We start from the raw sequence: 14,660 nt of genomic DNA on the forward strand, positions 1-14,660 counted from the left end.
TGTAAGTGGATCTATGATATCATATTGTATTAAGATTTTTGCTATTCGCTGAATGTCCAGCCTTCTTATACTGTAAACCGCCTAGAAGTCGTCTGACTATGGCGGTATAGAAAAATAAAGTTATTATTATTATCCCAGGACAAGCAGGCAGCATATTCTTAACACATGGGTGACGTCACCGACGGAGCCCTCGGTACGGACCTTTTTAACTAGAAGTTTCTAGTTGGCCGCACCGCGCGTGCGCGAGTGCCTTCCCGCCCGACGGAGGAGTGCGTGGTCCCCAGTTTCTTCGTTTCCGCGGAGCGAAGAAGACGCGTGTATTTTTTCAACGGCCGTTGAAATCACTTTTTGCCTTCCCGCTCGCGCTTTTGTTCTCAATTTTTTCTCCTTCTACCTTCGGGTTTCCTTTTTCTTTGAATTGCAAAAAAAAAAAAAAAAAAAACTTTGATTTTTCCTTTTTCTTTCGTTTTTGCCCCGGCGGGGCCTGTTGCCATTATACAGGCCTCGGACTTCGATTTTGCGGAGGCTATCTTCCCCTTCATGCCCCCGCAGGTCGGTTTTAAGAAGTGCCAGCGGTGTGCACGCCCGATCTCCGTATCTGACCCACATAATTGGTGTTTGCAGTGCCTGGGTCCGGAGCATCGGGCGGACTCCTGCACCCGCTGTGCCACTTTGCAAAAACGAACTCTTAAAAACCGAAGAATCCAGCAAACCCTTCTCTTCGGCACCGAGTCGGCGATGGATTCCTCACCTTCAACGGCGGTACCGCAAAAATCGGCACCGTCAAGCTCGACACCGACCGACCCCGCATCGGCGCCGCTGGCGCCAGGTAAGCCGGCTAAGAAGCCTTCCTCTTCCCTCGAGCGCCCTCCTGCTACGGTGGCGACACCGTCTCTACCGGCATCGCACCGGTCCCGTAAACGCTCCGCCCCGATATCGGTGAGTGCCTCGTCATCGGCCTCCTCATCGCCGGGGCGTGGAGCGGCATCCAAGGAACCGAAGAAAAAGAAAGCGGTTCCGATGCCACCCCTAGATGACCGTATCTCGGCCATTCTACAAACTCAGCTTCAGGAGCAGTTGAAGAAACAACTTGAACAACTGCTACCCTCTATCCTGGCACCGCTCCTTCCGGTACCAGACCGGCCCGAGCCCCGCACCGAGCCCCCGGTGTCCACTCCTTCGGTACCGGTAAACACCTCTATGCCGATCCTTTCAGCCCAACAACTTCATGATGATCCAGTGGTTCATTCTCAACCCACAGTGGATCCTCCTCGGCACCTGGCGGTACGGCACTCTTCTCGGGACCGAGAACGACGCCGATCGTCCTCCCCCGGTACCGTTTCGGTGCGCTCTGGTAAATCTTTGTCCAAGACTCGCCACACCGCACCCTCCACCCCGGTGTCCCGACATGCACCAGAGGTCAGGGACCCTGATTTATGGGAGGAGACTCCCCTCGGTACCGAGGAGGATCCCTCCTCATCTGATGAGGAACCATCGGCACCTGATGCCACCTCTAAACCTGAACAGTCCTCTTTTTCTAAATTTCTGAGGGAAATGTCTGCTGCTCTGTCCCTTCCCCTGGAATCTGACTCCAAAAAGTCCCAAGCCTTTTTAGAAGCCTTAGACTTTGAGCAACCTCCTAAGGAGTTCCTCAAGCTTCCCGTGCATGACATCCTACGGGAGACTTTCTACAAAAACTTGGAAAATCCCCTCACGGTACCGGGTGCTCCCCGTAAACTGGACAACCTTTACCGTGTCATCCCTATTCCTGGATTCGATAAATCTCAATTGCCCCATGAGTCCCTTCTGGTGGAATCCACCTTGAAAAAGACTCAGGGCTCCAGTGTCTATGCCTCTACCCCTCCTGGCAGAGAAGGTAAGACCATGGACAAGTTTGGCAAGAGGCTTTACCAAAATGCCATGCTTGCCAACAGGGCAAACAACTATTCCTTCCATTTTTCCTTCTATCTCAAACACTTGGTCCAACAGCTGTCTGCCCTCCAGAAGTACCTACCTGAGCGCAAGGTCCCGCTATTCCAACAGCACATCTCTGGCCTTCTCCAAATGCGCAAGTATATGGTCCGCTCAATATACGACTCCTTCGAGCTCACCTCTCGGGCCTCTGCCATGGCTGTAGCCATGCGTCGCTTGGCCTGGCTCAGAGTCTCCGACCTGGACATCAACCACCAGGACCGTCTGGCCAACGCCCCCTGTCTCGGGGATGAGCTTTTTGGAGAGTCACTGGATTCCACCACCCAGAAACTCTCTGCCCATGAGACCAGGTGGGACACCCTGATCAAGCCGAAAAAGAAGGCACCGCCTACCCGACCTTATCGGCCACAAACATCTTATCAACGGAGGTTCTCAGCCAGGCCACTCAATCCGCCTCCCCAGCAATCTAGGCGGCCCCGTCAACAGCAACATCACGCTCAGGCTCGATCTCAGGCCTCTCAACCCTCTAAGCCTCCTCAGCCTACTAAACAAACTCAGCCCTTTTGACTCTTCTCTCCAGGGCATAGCCAGTCATCCACCCTTGCTACCTCTTCCACAACCCATCGGAGGTCGTCTCACCATTTTCTCCAGCCGTTGGGAAATCATTACATCGGACCAGTGGGTCCTCAACATCATCCGCCACGGCTACTCTCTCAACTTCCAGACTCTACCTCCGGACAACCTTCCCGTAGAGTCTGCTTCAAACTCATCTCAAACCCCCCTCCTCCTGAGGGAGGTTCAATCCCTCCTCCTTCTCAATGCCATCGAAGAAGTGCCTCCAGATCAAAGGGGGCAGGGATTCTACTCCCGCTACTTCCTGGTACCCAAAAAGACGGGAGACCTCCGTCCCATTCTCGATCTCAGGGACCTCAACAAGTGTCTGGTCAAGGAGAAGTTCAGAATGCTCTCCCTTGCCACGCTCTACCCTCTGCTTTCTCAACACGACTGGCTATGTTCCCTGGACCTCAAAGAGGCCTACACTCACATCTCCATCAATCAAAATTCTCGCCGCTACCTGCGGTTCCAGGTACTGCACCATCACTATCAGTACAAGGTGCTACCGTTCGGCCTCGCTTCCTCACCCAGGGTCTTCACCAAGTGCCTTATAGTGGTAGCGGCCTTCCTCAGGTCTCACAACCTCCAGGTGTTCCCCTACTTGGACGATTGGTTGGTGAAAGCACCTTCATCTCAACTCGTGCTACAAGCCACTCATCACACCATCTCTCTCCTCCACCTCCTGGGGTTCGAGATCAACTACCCCAAGTCGCACTTGCTTCCCACCCAGCGACTTCAATTCATTGGAGCAGTTCTGGACACCACGCTAATGAGGGCCTTTCTCCCCTCCGATCGCCAGCGGACCCTGCTCCATCTCTGCCGTCAGGTACTCATGCACCCCTCCATCCCTGCCCGACAGATGATGGTTCTACTGGGTCACATGGCCTCGACGGTGCATGTCCTTCCTCTGGCACGCCTCCACCTTCGTACGCCTCAGTGGACTCTCGCCAACCAATGGTCACAGACTACGGACCTTCTTTCTCATCCCATCTCTGTGACATCATCTCTTCAGCAATCTCTCCAATGGTGGTTGAACTCCTCAAATCTTTCCAGGGGTCTGCTTTTTCATCTGCCCCCCCACTCTATGATCATCACCACAGATGCGTCCCCCTACGCATGGGGAGCTCACCTAGGAGATCTACGCACCCAGGGTCTGTGGACCCCACAGGAGCGTCGTCATCACATCAATTTCCTGGAACTCAGAGCCATGTTCTACGCTCTCAAGGCTTTCCAACATCTCCTCTGCCCTCAAGTCCTCCTCCTCTGCACGGACAATCAAGTCGCCATGTACTACATAAACAAGCAAGGCGGTACCGGATCTCGCCCCCTCTGTTTGGAGGCTCTGCGCATCTGGACCTGGGCCACGGACCGCAATCTCTTTCTCAGGGCGGTCTATATCCAGGGCGAACAGAACTCTCTGGCCGACAATCTCAGTCGCATCCTTCAACCCCACGAGTGAACGTTGGACCCCCCGACTCTGCTCTCCGTCTTTGCTCGATGGGGCACTCCGCAGGTGGACCTCTTTGCAGCTCCTCACAATCATCAACTGCCCCTATTCTGCTCCAGACTCTTCTCTCCTCACCGTCTGGCCCCGGATGCATTCCTGCTCGATTGGAGGGATCGGTTCCTGTATGCCTTCCCTCCACTTCCTCTGATGTTGCGGACCTTGTCCAAACTCCGCAAGGACAACGCCACCATGATTCTCATCGCACCTCGGTGGCCTCGCCAACACTGGTTCTCCCTCCTGCTCCAACTCAGCTCCAGGGAGCCCATTCCTCTTCCTGTGTTTCCTACTCTACTTACGCAACAGCATCAGTCTCTGCTACATCCCAATCTGTCTTCGCTCCACCTGACAGCTTGGTTTCTCTCGGGCTGACCTCTCCGGAGAACCTATCTCAACCGGTCCGCCTCATTTTGGACGCGTCCAGGAAACCGGCCACTCTCCAATGTTACCATCAGAAGTGGACCAGATTTTCCTCCTGGTGTCTCCGGCATCATCAGGAACCCACCTCCTTAGCGGTGGAAACTATCTTGGAATATTTGCTCTCTCTGTCCAACGCTGGCCTCAAAACTACCTCCATCAGAGTCCACCTCAGCGCCATCACTGCGTTTCACGAGCCTATTTTTGGAAAACCTCTCACGGCTCATCCTCTGGTTTCCAGATTCATGAGAGGCCTCTTCAACATCAAACCGCCTCTCAAGCCTCCTCCTGTCGCCTGGGACCTGAATGTGGTTCTCTCAGCTCTTATGAAACCTCCGTTTGAGCCTCTTGCCACTACTTCTCTCAGGTTTCTAACCTGGAAGGTGCTTTTCCTAATTGCCATCACCTCTGCCAGGAGGGTTAGCGAACTACATGCACTGGTTGCCGACCCACCTTTCACTGTTTTTCACCATGACAAGGTTGTTTTGCGTACCCACCCTAAATTCCTTCCCAAGGTGGTCTCAGCTTTTCACCTCAACCAGTCCATTGTGCTGCCCGTCTTCTTCCCTAAGCCTCACTCGCATCCTGGGGAACAGGCGTTGCACACGCTGGATTGTAAGCGTGCCCTTGCTTACTATCTTGATCGTACCGGAGCTCACCGAACAGCCCCTCAGCTCTTTTTGTCTTTCGACCCCAACCGTTTGGGTCGTCCTGTCTCCAAACGGACACTTTCAAATTGGCTTGCTGCCTGTATTGCTTTCTGCTACGCTCGGGCCGGTCTCTCACTGGAAGGAACTGTCACGGCCCACAGAGTCCGAGCTATGGCTGCTTCCGTGGCTTTCCTCCGCTCCACGCCCATCGAGGAAATCTGCAAGGCGGCCACTTGGTCCTCAGTTCACACGTTCACTACTCACTACTGTCTGGATGCATTCTCCAGACGGGATGGACACTTCGGCCAATCTGTGTTACAAAATTTATTTTCCTAATGGCCAACCATCCCACCTCCCTCTTTGTTAGCTTGGAGGTCACCCATGTGTTAAGAATATGCTGCCTGCTTGTCCTGGGATAAAGCACAGTTACTTACCGTAACAGGTGTTATCCAGGGACAGCAGGCAGATATTCTTAAGTCCCACCCACCTCCCCGGGTTGGCTTCTTAGCTGGCTTATCCTAACTGGGGACCACGCACTCCTCCGTCGGGCGGGAAGGCACTCGCGCACGCGCGGTGCGGCCAACTAGAAACTTCTAGTTAAAAAGGTCCGTACCGAGGGCTCCGTCGGTGACGTCACCCATGTGTTAAGAATATCTGCCTGCTGTCCCTGGATAACACCTGTTACGGTAAGTAACTGTGCTTTATTATTACAAGCCTGCAAAGGTAGCCGGGGGGGGGGGACCATTTTCCTGGTATTTTAAACACCGTCTCTGCAAGTATACACTCAACTGTGAAGAGGGGGATTTTGAAATTCCAATTATGATTTCTGGATGAAAATACAAGGGGAAAAGTCCCTTCGCTCAATCCGGTTTCCTGTCCCAGTCTTGAAACAGGTGGGTTGCTTTTATCTTAGCAGGCAGGTGAAAAATGAGATGATAATAATAATAATAACTTTATTCTTCTATACCGCCACAATCTTGCGACTTCTAGGCGGTTTACATTCAAGAGAGCTGGACATTCAGTGGGTTACAATATGCAGATAGTCAGAGGAAATACAGAGTACAGAAATTTTAAGAAAGCGAAAAGATAAAATATACAGTTTGCTAAGAAATTTCCGAAAAGACCTGTTTGGAAAAGGTCACGAATTACAAACATACAGCGAAAATTACAATATACAGTTTGTTAAGAATTTTCAGAGGGGACATATTAGATGAAAGGTCCCGAATTACAAAATACAGTTTGATTAGGATTTCAGAGGGGGCCTATTGGGGAAAACGAAACAAGAAAAAAAGGGTTCGGTGAAGATTTTGTTTAGGTGATATATCTATCGAATAAGGCAGTTTTTATGAGCAGAACTTGAAACGGGTAGATTCGCCTGAACCACAGGAAAGGAAAGAACAAAAACAGACCGAGATAAGAATAGGAAAAAATAGCAAAAGAGATAGAATGTAAAAAGCTAGTTATCCTTACCAGAAAATGAAAGTTCAAAAAGCGTGCACAGGTTGGAGCCTGTAAGCGATATCTTTCTATTGAACTACCTTAACGCATTCCTGACTGGTGCTCCAGAGTTCCACTCCCTCCATCAGGGCAAAAGCAAACAAGAAACCATGATAATCTCCGATTTCAGGAAAACATGCTGTACCTAAACCATGAAATACATTAGACCGGGGGTGGGCAACCTCAGTCTTCGAGGGCCACGACACAGTCAAGTGTTCAGAATTTCCCCTCCCCCCCCCAATGATTATGCACGAGATTTCTTTGCAAACACCGCCTCTATTGTGTGCCAATAGATCTCATGCCGATTCATTGTGGAAATCCTGAAAACCCGATTGGGCTGTGGCTCTCGAGGGCCAAGGTAGCCCATCTTTAGGCCACCGACACACGAGGGTTACCAGATTTCATAACAGTAAAATCCAGACTTGTGGCCCCCACGCCCCAAACCTCTTCTCCTCGAGCTGGGAACCACATTTGGGGGGACTTCCGAGCATGATGACCACATGCACGCGCCCGTGCGTGCGACGTCATCACGCCACACACACGCGTGCTCAAAGGCTCTCCAGACGTGGCCTTGAACGTGACAAGCTGCTGCATTTAAAAAATCCATCCAGAGAAAGGAAAATGGTAAAACCAGAGGACATAATTTGAAGTTGAGGGATGGTAGACTCAAGAGCAATGTAAGGAAATTCTTCTTTTCGGAGAGGGTGGTGGATGCTTGGAATGCGCTCCCGAGAGAGGTGGTGGAGAAGAAAACGGTGACGGAGTTCAAAAAAGCGTGGGATGAACACAGAGGATCTAGAATCAGAAAATAATAGTAAGTATTGAAGAACTAAGAACAGTACTGGGCAGACTTGCACGGTCTGTGTCTCTATATGGCCGTTTGGTGGAGGATGGGCTGGGGAGGGCTTCAATGGCTGGGATAGTGTAGATGGGCAGGAGTAAGCTTTGATGGAGACTTCAGTAGTTGGAACCCAAGAACAGTACCGGGCAGAGCTTTGGATTCTTGCCCAAAAATAGCTAAGAAGAAGAAAAATAAAATCATTTTCAGATTGAATCAGGTTGGGCAGACTGGATGACAGATCGTTTGGGTCTTTATCTGCCGACATCTACTATGTTACTATGACACCCATACAGTCCTCTAACAAGAGGACATGTCCGGGTACATCCGGACATCTAATAACCCTACACAGCACAGAACATTAAAACCAACTGCTGTGATCTCTAATTAACCTCTAATTTCTTATTATGTCCTTCCCTCATTTATTGAATTATCTGTAAACCCTGTCGAGCTCTATCTTTATGGAGATGATGTGGTATACAAACATAAGAACATAAGAAGTGCCATCTCCGGAACAGACCCTGGGTCCATCAAGTCTGGCGATCCGCACACGCGGAGGCCCTGCCAGGTGAACCCTGGCATAGTATTAGTCCCCATACTCTAAGCTTCTCATAAGAGATGCGCATCTAGCTTGACCTTACTTATGTTCTATGTTACCTTAAGCCATTCATAAGGAGATGTACATCTAACTTACCTTTAAATCCTGGAACAGTGGATTCCGCAATTATCTCCTCCGGGAGAGCATTCCAGGTGTCCACCACTCGTTGCGTGAAGCAGAACTTCCTGATATTTGTCCTGGACTTGTCCCCCCTTAGCTTCAGTCCATGTCTTCTTGTCCGTGTCACATTAGACATTGTAAATAATTTTTTATCGTGCTCTATTTGGTCGATTCCTTTCAGTATCTTGAAAGTCTCGATCATATCTCCTCGTAGTCTCCTCTTCTCAAGGGAGAACAATCCCAGTCTCTTTAGTCGTTCCTCATATTCCAAGTTCTCCATACCCTTTATTAGCTTCGTTGCTTGTCTCTGCACCCTCTCAAGTACTTTTAAATTCTTTTTTAGGTATGGAGACCAGTGCTGGAGGTTTAGTTTAGTTTAGTGATCTCTTCAGCACAATATTTTCAAAAGAGAGAGATACCTATGAGTTAGTTGTAATCTAAATGGTGTGTGTAGATGTAATCAGTCTAAGTGTTTGATGTAATATAAACGAAATCATTTTTTTGGAAAAAAAAAAAGCAAAGCATGCATAATAATGAGTCAGCTGTATTTTTAAACCGGCACTTGCTCACACAACATTTCAGCTGTTGTCGGTTACGTTCTTTGTAGTGGAGGAGGTAATTTGCTAGATTCACTTATGTATAGGATGGAAGATGTATAGTTAATGTGTTTTTTTGATGTGGTGTTTATTGTTTGTTGGATAATATGAATGCTTTTGATGTATCCCTGCCTAGACCTGTTACAAAGGAAGTAAATAAGCAAATGCCGGTATATCTTTTTCCAGTTTCCGGATATTATCATTTATCCCGCCTGCAGGAATCAAAAAGGAATCTCTGTCTTTCAGATTCAGCTTCAATTTTGACAGAGCTACAGATCTGGTTCTACAACTGGTGCCTTCTAACACAAGACAGTTTTTCAACATACTCAGAAGGTCTATAAAGCCCAACGTATCAGAAACAAGATGCACTTCCATTTCACTTACAAATGCATCTCCCAAACCAGGAGCTAGCACCTGCAAAACTCTTTCACTGTTATACAGAAACACATTGTGGTCCAGTTCAAAGAAACCTCCGATTACAAAATGGTGAACACATCAGGCCTCCAATAACAAGTTCACTGCTAGCTCTTCATAATAGGTTTGCACTGGATCTGCTTCTACAAACACAAAGCAGACTAGAGGCAGGTCTTGACAGACAAATCTGGTCTATTTCTTTGACCGGGTGACCAGAGGAGAGCGCGAGATGTGATGTATTTTGGTTTGAGCAAAGCCTTTGACAGTGCTCCACAAATAAACTTAGTGCCCTCGGTATGGACCCCAAAGTGACGGACTGGATGAAGAACCTGTTGAATGGAAGGAGAGAGAGGGTAATTGTAAATGGAGTTCACGCTGAGGAAAAGGGATGGGACCCATGGTGGGCCTCAAGGTTCGGTTCTGGGCCATGTTCTTTTTAACACTTTGGTGAGCGATGTTGCTGAAGGATTTTCTGGTAAGGTCTGCCTCTTTGCAGATGATATCAAAATCTGCAATAGAGTAGACACCCCTGATGATGTGGACAACATGAGGAAGGACCTGGCGAAGCTTGAAGAATGCTCCGGAATTTGGCAGCTAAAATTTAATGCTAAGGAAGGCAGGGTACAGTATTTATTTATTTTATTTTAAAACACTTATATTCCAAAAATCTATGCGGATTACAGAAAACATACAAATAAAATGATACAAACTAACAAAACAAACACTCAAAGCGCTAAAATCACAAATAAAATTACAATGAACATCGTAAATGCACTTTAACTGCACATAGTTCCGTTCATAAATTAACAAAGGCTTCCTGAAAGAAAAATGCCTTTAGAGCTTTTCGAAAGGAAAGAAACAAAGGAATCCAACGTATTGCATCTGGAGGTGCATTGCACAGCCTAGGGCCCATGACACTGAAAACCCTGGAACAGATTGTAACTTTGGTAATAACACGCAAAGGTGGGACTTCCAAAAGATGCCGAGACTGGGTTCTCAACGGACGAGATAAAACGTATGGTCTAATCAGGGAGCTCAATCTTCAGCAACGTATCCGGAAGGGCTTTAAACAACAACATTAAGATTTGAGCTGCAAAAAAAACAGAAGGAATGGTACAGTTTAAGGAGTTAACTTTTGTATACGAATGACGAGTGGGACTTGGGTGGGATCATATGTGATGATCAAGGTGGCCAAACAGGTAGAAAAGGCAACGGCAAAAGCTAGAAGGATACTTGGGTGCATAGGAAGAGGAATGGCCAGTAGGAAAAAGGAGGCAATGATGCCCCTGTATAAAACTCTGGTAAGACCTCATTTATAATATTGTGTACAATTCTGGAGACCTCACCTTCAAAAAGATATAAACAGGATTGAGTCGGTCCAGAGGATGGTTACTAAAATGGTTTATGGTCTTTGACGGACAAAGTTCTCAACATGTATATTTTGGAGGAAAGGCGAGAGAGGGGAGGTATGATAGAAACATTTAAATACCTAAGTGGCATAAATGCACATGAGGCTCATCTCTTTCAATTGAAAGAAAGCTCTGGAATGAGGGGACATAGGATGAAGGTGAAAGGGGACAGACTAAGGAATAAGACCAGAAAATACGTTTTCATGGAAAGGGTGGTGAATGTGTGTAATGGCCTCCCAGTGGAGGTGATGGAGATGAAAAATGTACCCAAATTCAAGAAGCTTGGGACAAGTACGTTGGATCTCTAAGAAAGAGGGAGGGATAGTAGATGGCATTGATAGGCAAACTAGCACAAGACTTTGCGATTTGATGAATAAAATTCCACACCGACAATATTCTAGACCTCCGCTGTTGTTTGTTGGTTCTTGACTTGATTGTGGAGGTTTTTCTCCTGGTTTCTGTATTGCAGAGTCACTAGGCCATGTACACAAGCAGCCTCACTTTCTCAGTACTCCATCATGGATTTGGGATTTAATTACCAAGCCAGGCATTTTCTCTACAGATCATATACTTTGACGCTTTATCCTTATTTCCTTCCATCTGTGCACCAGCCAATATAAAGAAAACACTTTTCAGGTTTTCTAAATGAAAAGAATGTTTCCAACTCTGTGATAAATGAGTTGAGGTCAGGGGAAACTTGCTTTCTAATTTTAGAAGTACAGCAAGAGGAAAAAAAAGGTGTGAAGGGAAATTCCAGAGATTTGGGGGACAGTATCCCTCCTGTTCTCTGGAAGCGTGCCAAAGACGAAGTAACTGGCAATAGTGACCTGGGAATTCCAGACTTTCTAATGAATTCATACACTGAGATATTAGCCATTTTTTGGAAGAGATTCGCCCTAAACCAGTCCCTGAGACGCACCTAGGACTAGATTCTTAAAACTTTGCGGTAAAATCCGACGGGCCGCTGTCGCAGCCGTTATTATAGCAATTTCAGAAAGGCGAGTCACTCTCCAGAAACCTCGCATGCAAACGAGATTGGCGGAGAGTGGCGAAGATTCGCTAAATTTGCACGTGCCCATCGCTGATGATAGCGATGGGCACGTGCACAGAATAAACGTATAAACTAAAAAAAAAACCTCCAAAAACAAATCAATGATCAGCAGGAGAGATGCCCATTCCCTCCCACCGAAGTCAAGCAACTCCCACCCCACCCACACACACACAGCAGCATGAGAGATGCCCACTTCCTCCTGCCACTAAACAATGCCACTGACACCTCTCCCCTGGCAGTGGGAGAGATGCCCTCTCCCTCCAGCGGCCAAGCAATGGCCCCCCTCAGACATCCTCCCGTGCCTCCAATGACTCCCCACTCTCTCCCCCCCGCCTCTTCAAAATGGTGGGCCGTCCCCTCCCGGTGCATCCTGGGAAGTTAAGGCTCCTCCTATGTAGTAAGGGAGGGAGGGGGACATTCCGTCCTGGGCGCCATGTTAGTGGGGGCGCCATCACCCCTCCTCTGCCTCTTCCCACTCCTCCCCTCGCCCCGTGCACCCCCTTCCGTTTCCCACACTTCACTGCCGCGAGTGACAATTTCAACGTGTTCTTCACGACTGCGTCAGCTCTCCCACTGATGTCACTTCCAAGTGCCATGCATAGGAAGTCGCATCAGAGGGAGAGCCGCCGGAGTCGTGACGAGCACGCTGAAGTTGTTACTCGCGGCGGTACGAGGGAAGGGGGCGTGCGCATGGCAGGAGAGATCGGGGAAGGAGCGGGGGGGTGGAGACCAGGGCAGGGGAGGTGCGCCTCTCACCCTCGCTATGCCACCGATTGAGGGGCCCTTTTACTAAAGCTTAGTACTTGCAAAACCCTACCGTAATAAGTAAGAAATGGACTTCTTAGCATATCTACACACTAAAGTGATAATTAGAAAGCTTGACTAGAAGTTTCATTCCAATTCCAAAATTCCTCCGAGGTTCATTGTTCTCTCCCTTCCTATTGTTTGTTTGTTTTTTTTACCATAATTGTCTTCTCTCCTATCAACAATTTGTATTTCTTTTCCCATCCTTTCCTCTTGTTTTAATGTTTATAAAGTTAGTCTCCAATATGTTTCGTAAGGTTTAGTTCTTTGTTTGTTTTGTTGCCCTCTTAATTTTGCAATTTTACTGATATGTTCATCGCTTTGAATTTTAAATAAGCGATCAATGAAATTTATAATAAACTTGAAACTTAAAAGACCCCTGAGCCTCAGTCTTCAATTTGCAAAACAAGGACCCTAAAAGATGGCGCACATGAACCCCCCCCAAAAAAAGTAAGAAATGACATAACATTCCCTACCCCGCCCCCCAATCTTCCTACCTATCCTTTGAAACTAAAGCCTCCCATTCTCTGCCTAATCCTTTGAACTTTGCAAAAATCCACGCACACAATCTCAACCCGAATGGCTTTGCCTTTTCAACACCTCTTTCACTGGAACCATTCTAATTCCAAGAGCTTCGCTCAGTTTCTTTACTGGGGGGGGGGGGTGTCACTTCCAGGTTTTCAAGATGACTCTGGGACCCACAAGGTTAAGGAATTCAATCTTACCATCATACAAACCGTGAATTAAGGTACCTTTGTCCCTTTGGGACCACCGAGATAAATATGAAATCGTATTCATCACATGAAGGAAAACAGAATTTTTGTAGGTCTACTAGGCTTCAACTGTCCTACCAATTCCAGATCTTCATCATGCATCTTCCCCTCTGCACCTCAATTCCAGGTGTGAATACATTACATTAGTGACTTCTATTCCGCCTGTACCTTGCAGTTCTAAGCGAATTACAGTGTAAGATAGCTGGACATTGCCATGAAGTTGCCATTTAGGGGATGATTACACAGTAGATGCAGGGGACGCTTATATAGTGGATGCAAGGGAATTACAGAGTAAGGGTGTTGAATAGAAGGGAAGAAGAGGTTTAGGGTTGGTTTCGTGATAGGGTCAGAGGGGGGATACAAGTAGAAGGGGGAGGTTAGCTGGTAGTTTGTGTGGCAGGCGGAGGAATAAGAAGGTTGTATAGTTTTTTGAAAAGCAGAGTTTTGATTTCTTTTCGGAATGATTGATGATCACTTGTAGTTGTCAACAGCTTGAGGATGGAGGACAGTAGGGCAGGACCCAAGTTTTTCCTATTCATTGCTTTTTCTCTCAATTTCATAAACAAACAACAGAGGCAAACCAGGAAATCCCAATTATCCAAATGACATCTATAATTTGGCCAAGTGCAAAAAGCTATCATGAGCTTAGTATACCACCTTTCACAAACAAACCAGAGAGAGAGAGATTTCCCATTAACTTCAGCAGGAAGCTCCACTTGGCAGTTTGGGATCCTGGCATAGGTGGTGGCTGCCAACCTCCTTAAGTAAAAGCCCTGGGATTTGGCTCAGGATTGGGGCTGGCCACCTGCACCCACGTCTCCGCTTTGCAACTGCAGATGCAGATGCATTCCTTGGCCTGCAAAGGGGGGGGAGGGGGGGCACTTACGTTTCAGCGCTGCCACCAGCGACCTGCCGTCCTTGATCAGCTCTTTAATGAACTTGTTGGTCTTCTCCAACTCCGTCTCGTGCGACTTCAGCTTCTCCCTGAACTGCGGACTGTCCATGCAGCAATCGCTGAATTCCAAGGCGGGTAACCCCATGGTTTGCAACCCCCCCCCCCCCCCCAAAAAAAAAAAAAAAAAGCTAAGCAAATCCAATGCAACCCCTTAATTGCTGCCGCTCACTTCCGTTTCAGAGCAGCCTTTGCATCGCAGCAGCCGGCCCTGCGCCCCGGGGCTGCTTCTCGCCATGGATTGCGCCCAAAGTTGGCTGCGGGAGAAGGGAGGGGACGCGCGAGAGCAGCCCCGGCACTGCTGGCTCGCGCCCCGCTCATTGGAGACCTCCCGGCTGACAGGACCCCCCTCGCCCCGCCCCCTCCCCCGATCGGCCAACCAGCCACAGCCCTGGGAGGAGCTGTCAGCGAGGGGGGCGGGGATCGCTGCAGAGTCGGGAGGCTCTGTGGGCGGGGCTTCCAGGCAAGCCTCCTCCCCCTTTTAAAGAGA

At 48.4% G+C, this 14,660-nt stretch overlaps 1 protein-coding gene across 6 annotated transcripts in view; it reads right to left on the reverse strand.

Moving 5' to 3' along the window:
- ARHGAP26 (Rho GTPase activating protein 26) overlaps positions 1-14,275 on the reverse strand; it is a 247,681-nt gene extending 233,406 nt beyond the window's left edge. For 4 of the 6 annotated variants that reach the window (XM_033927266.1, XM_033927264.1, XM_033927270.1 and 1 more), the window contains exon 1: positions 14,105-14,275. In XM_033927266.1, coding sequence (XP_033783157.1) covers positions 14,105-14,258 — 154 coding nt within the window. In that variant the 5' untranslated portion in view covers positions 14,259-14,275. The remainder of the gene's footprint in view (positions 1-14,104) is intronic. The other 2 variants (XM_033927267.1, XM_033927265.1) reach the window with 1 other exon arrangement.
- Between the last annotated feature and the right edge of the window lie 385 nt (positions 14,276-14,660).

The sequence above is a fragment of the Geotrypetes seraphini genome, chromosome 18 (assembly GCF_902459505.1).
Source record: "Geotrypetes seraphini chromosome 18, aGeoSer1.1, whole genome shotgun sequence".
Classification (NCBI taxonomy): Eukaryota; Metazoa; Chordata; class Amphibia; order Gymnophiona; family Dermophiidae; genus Geotrypetes; species Geotrypetes seraphini.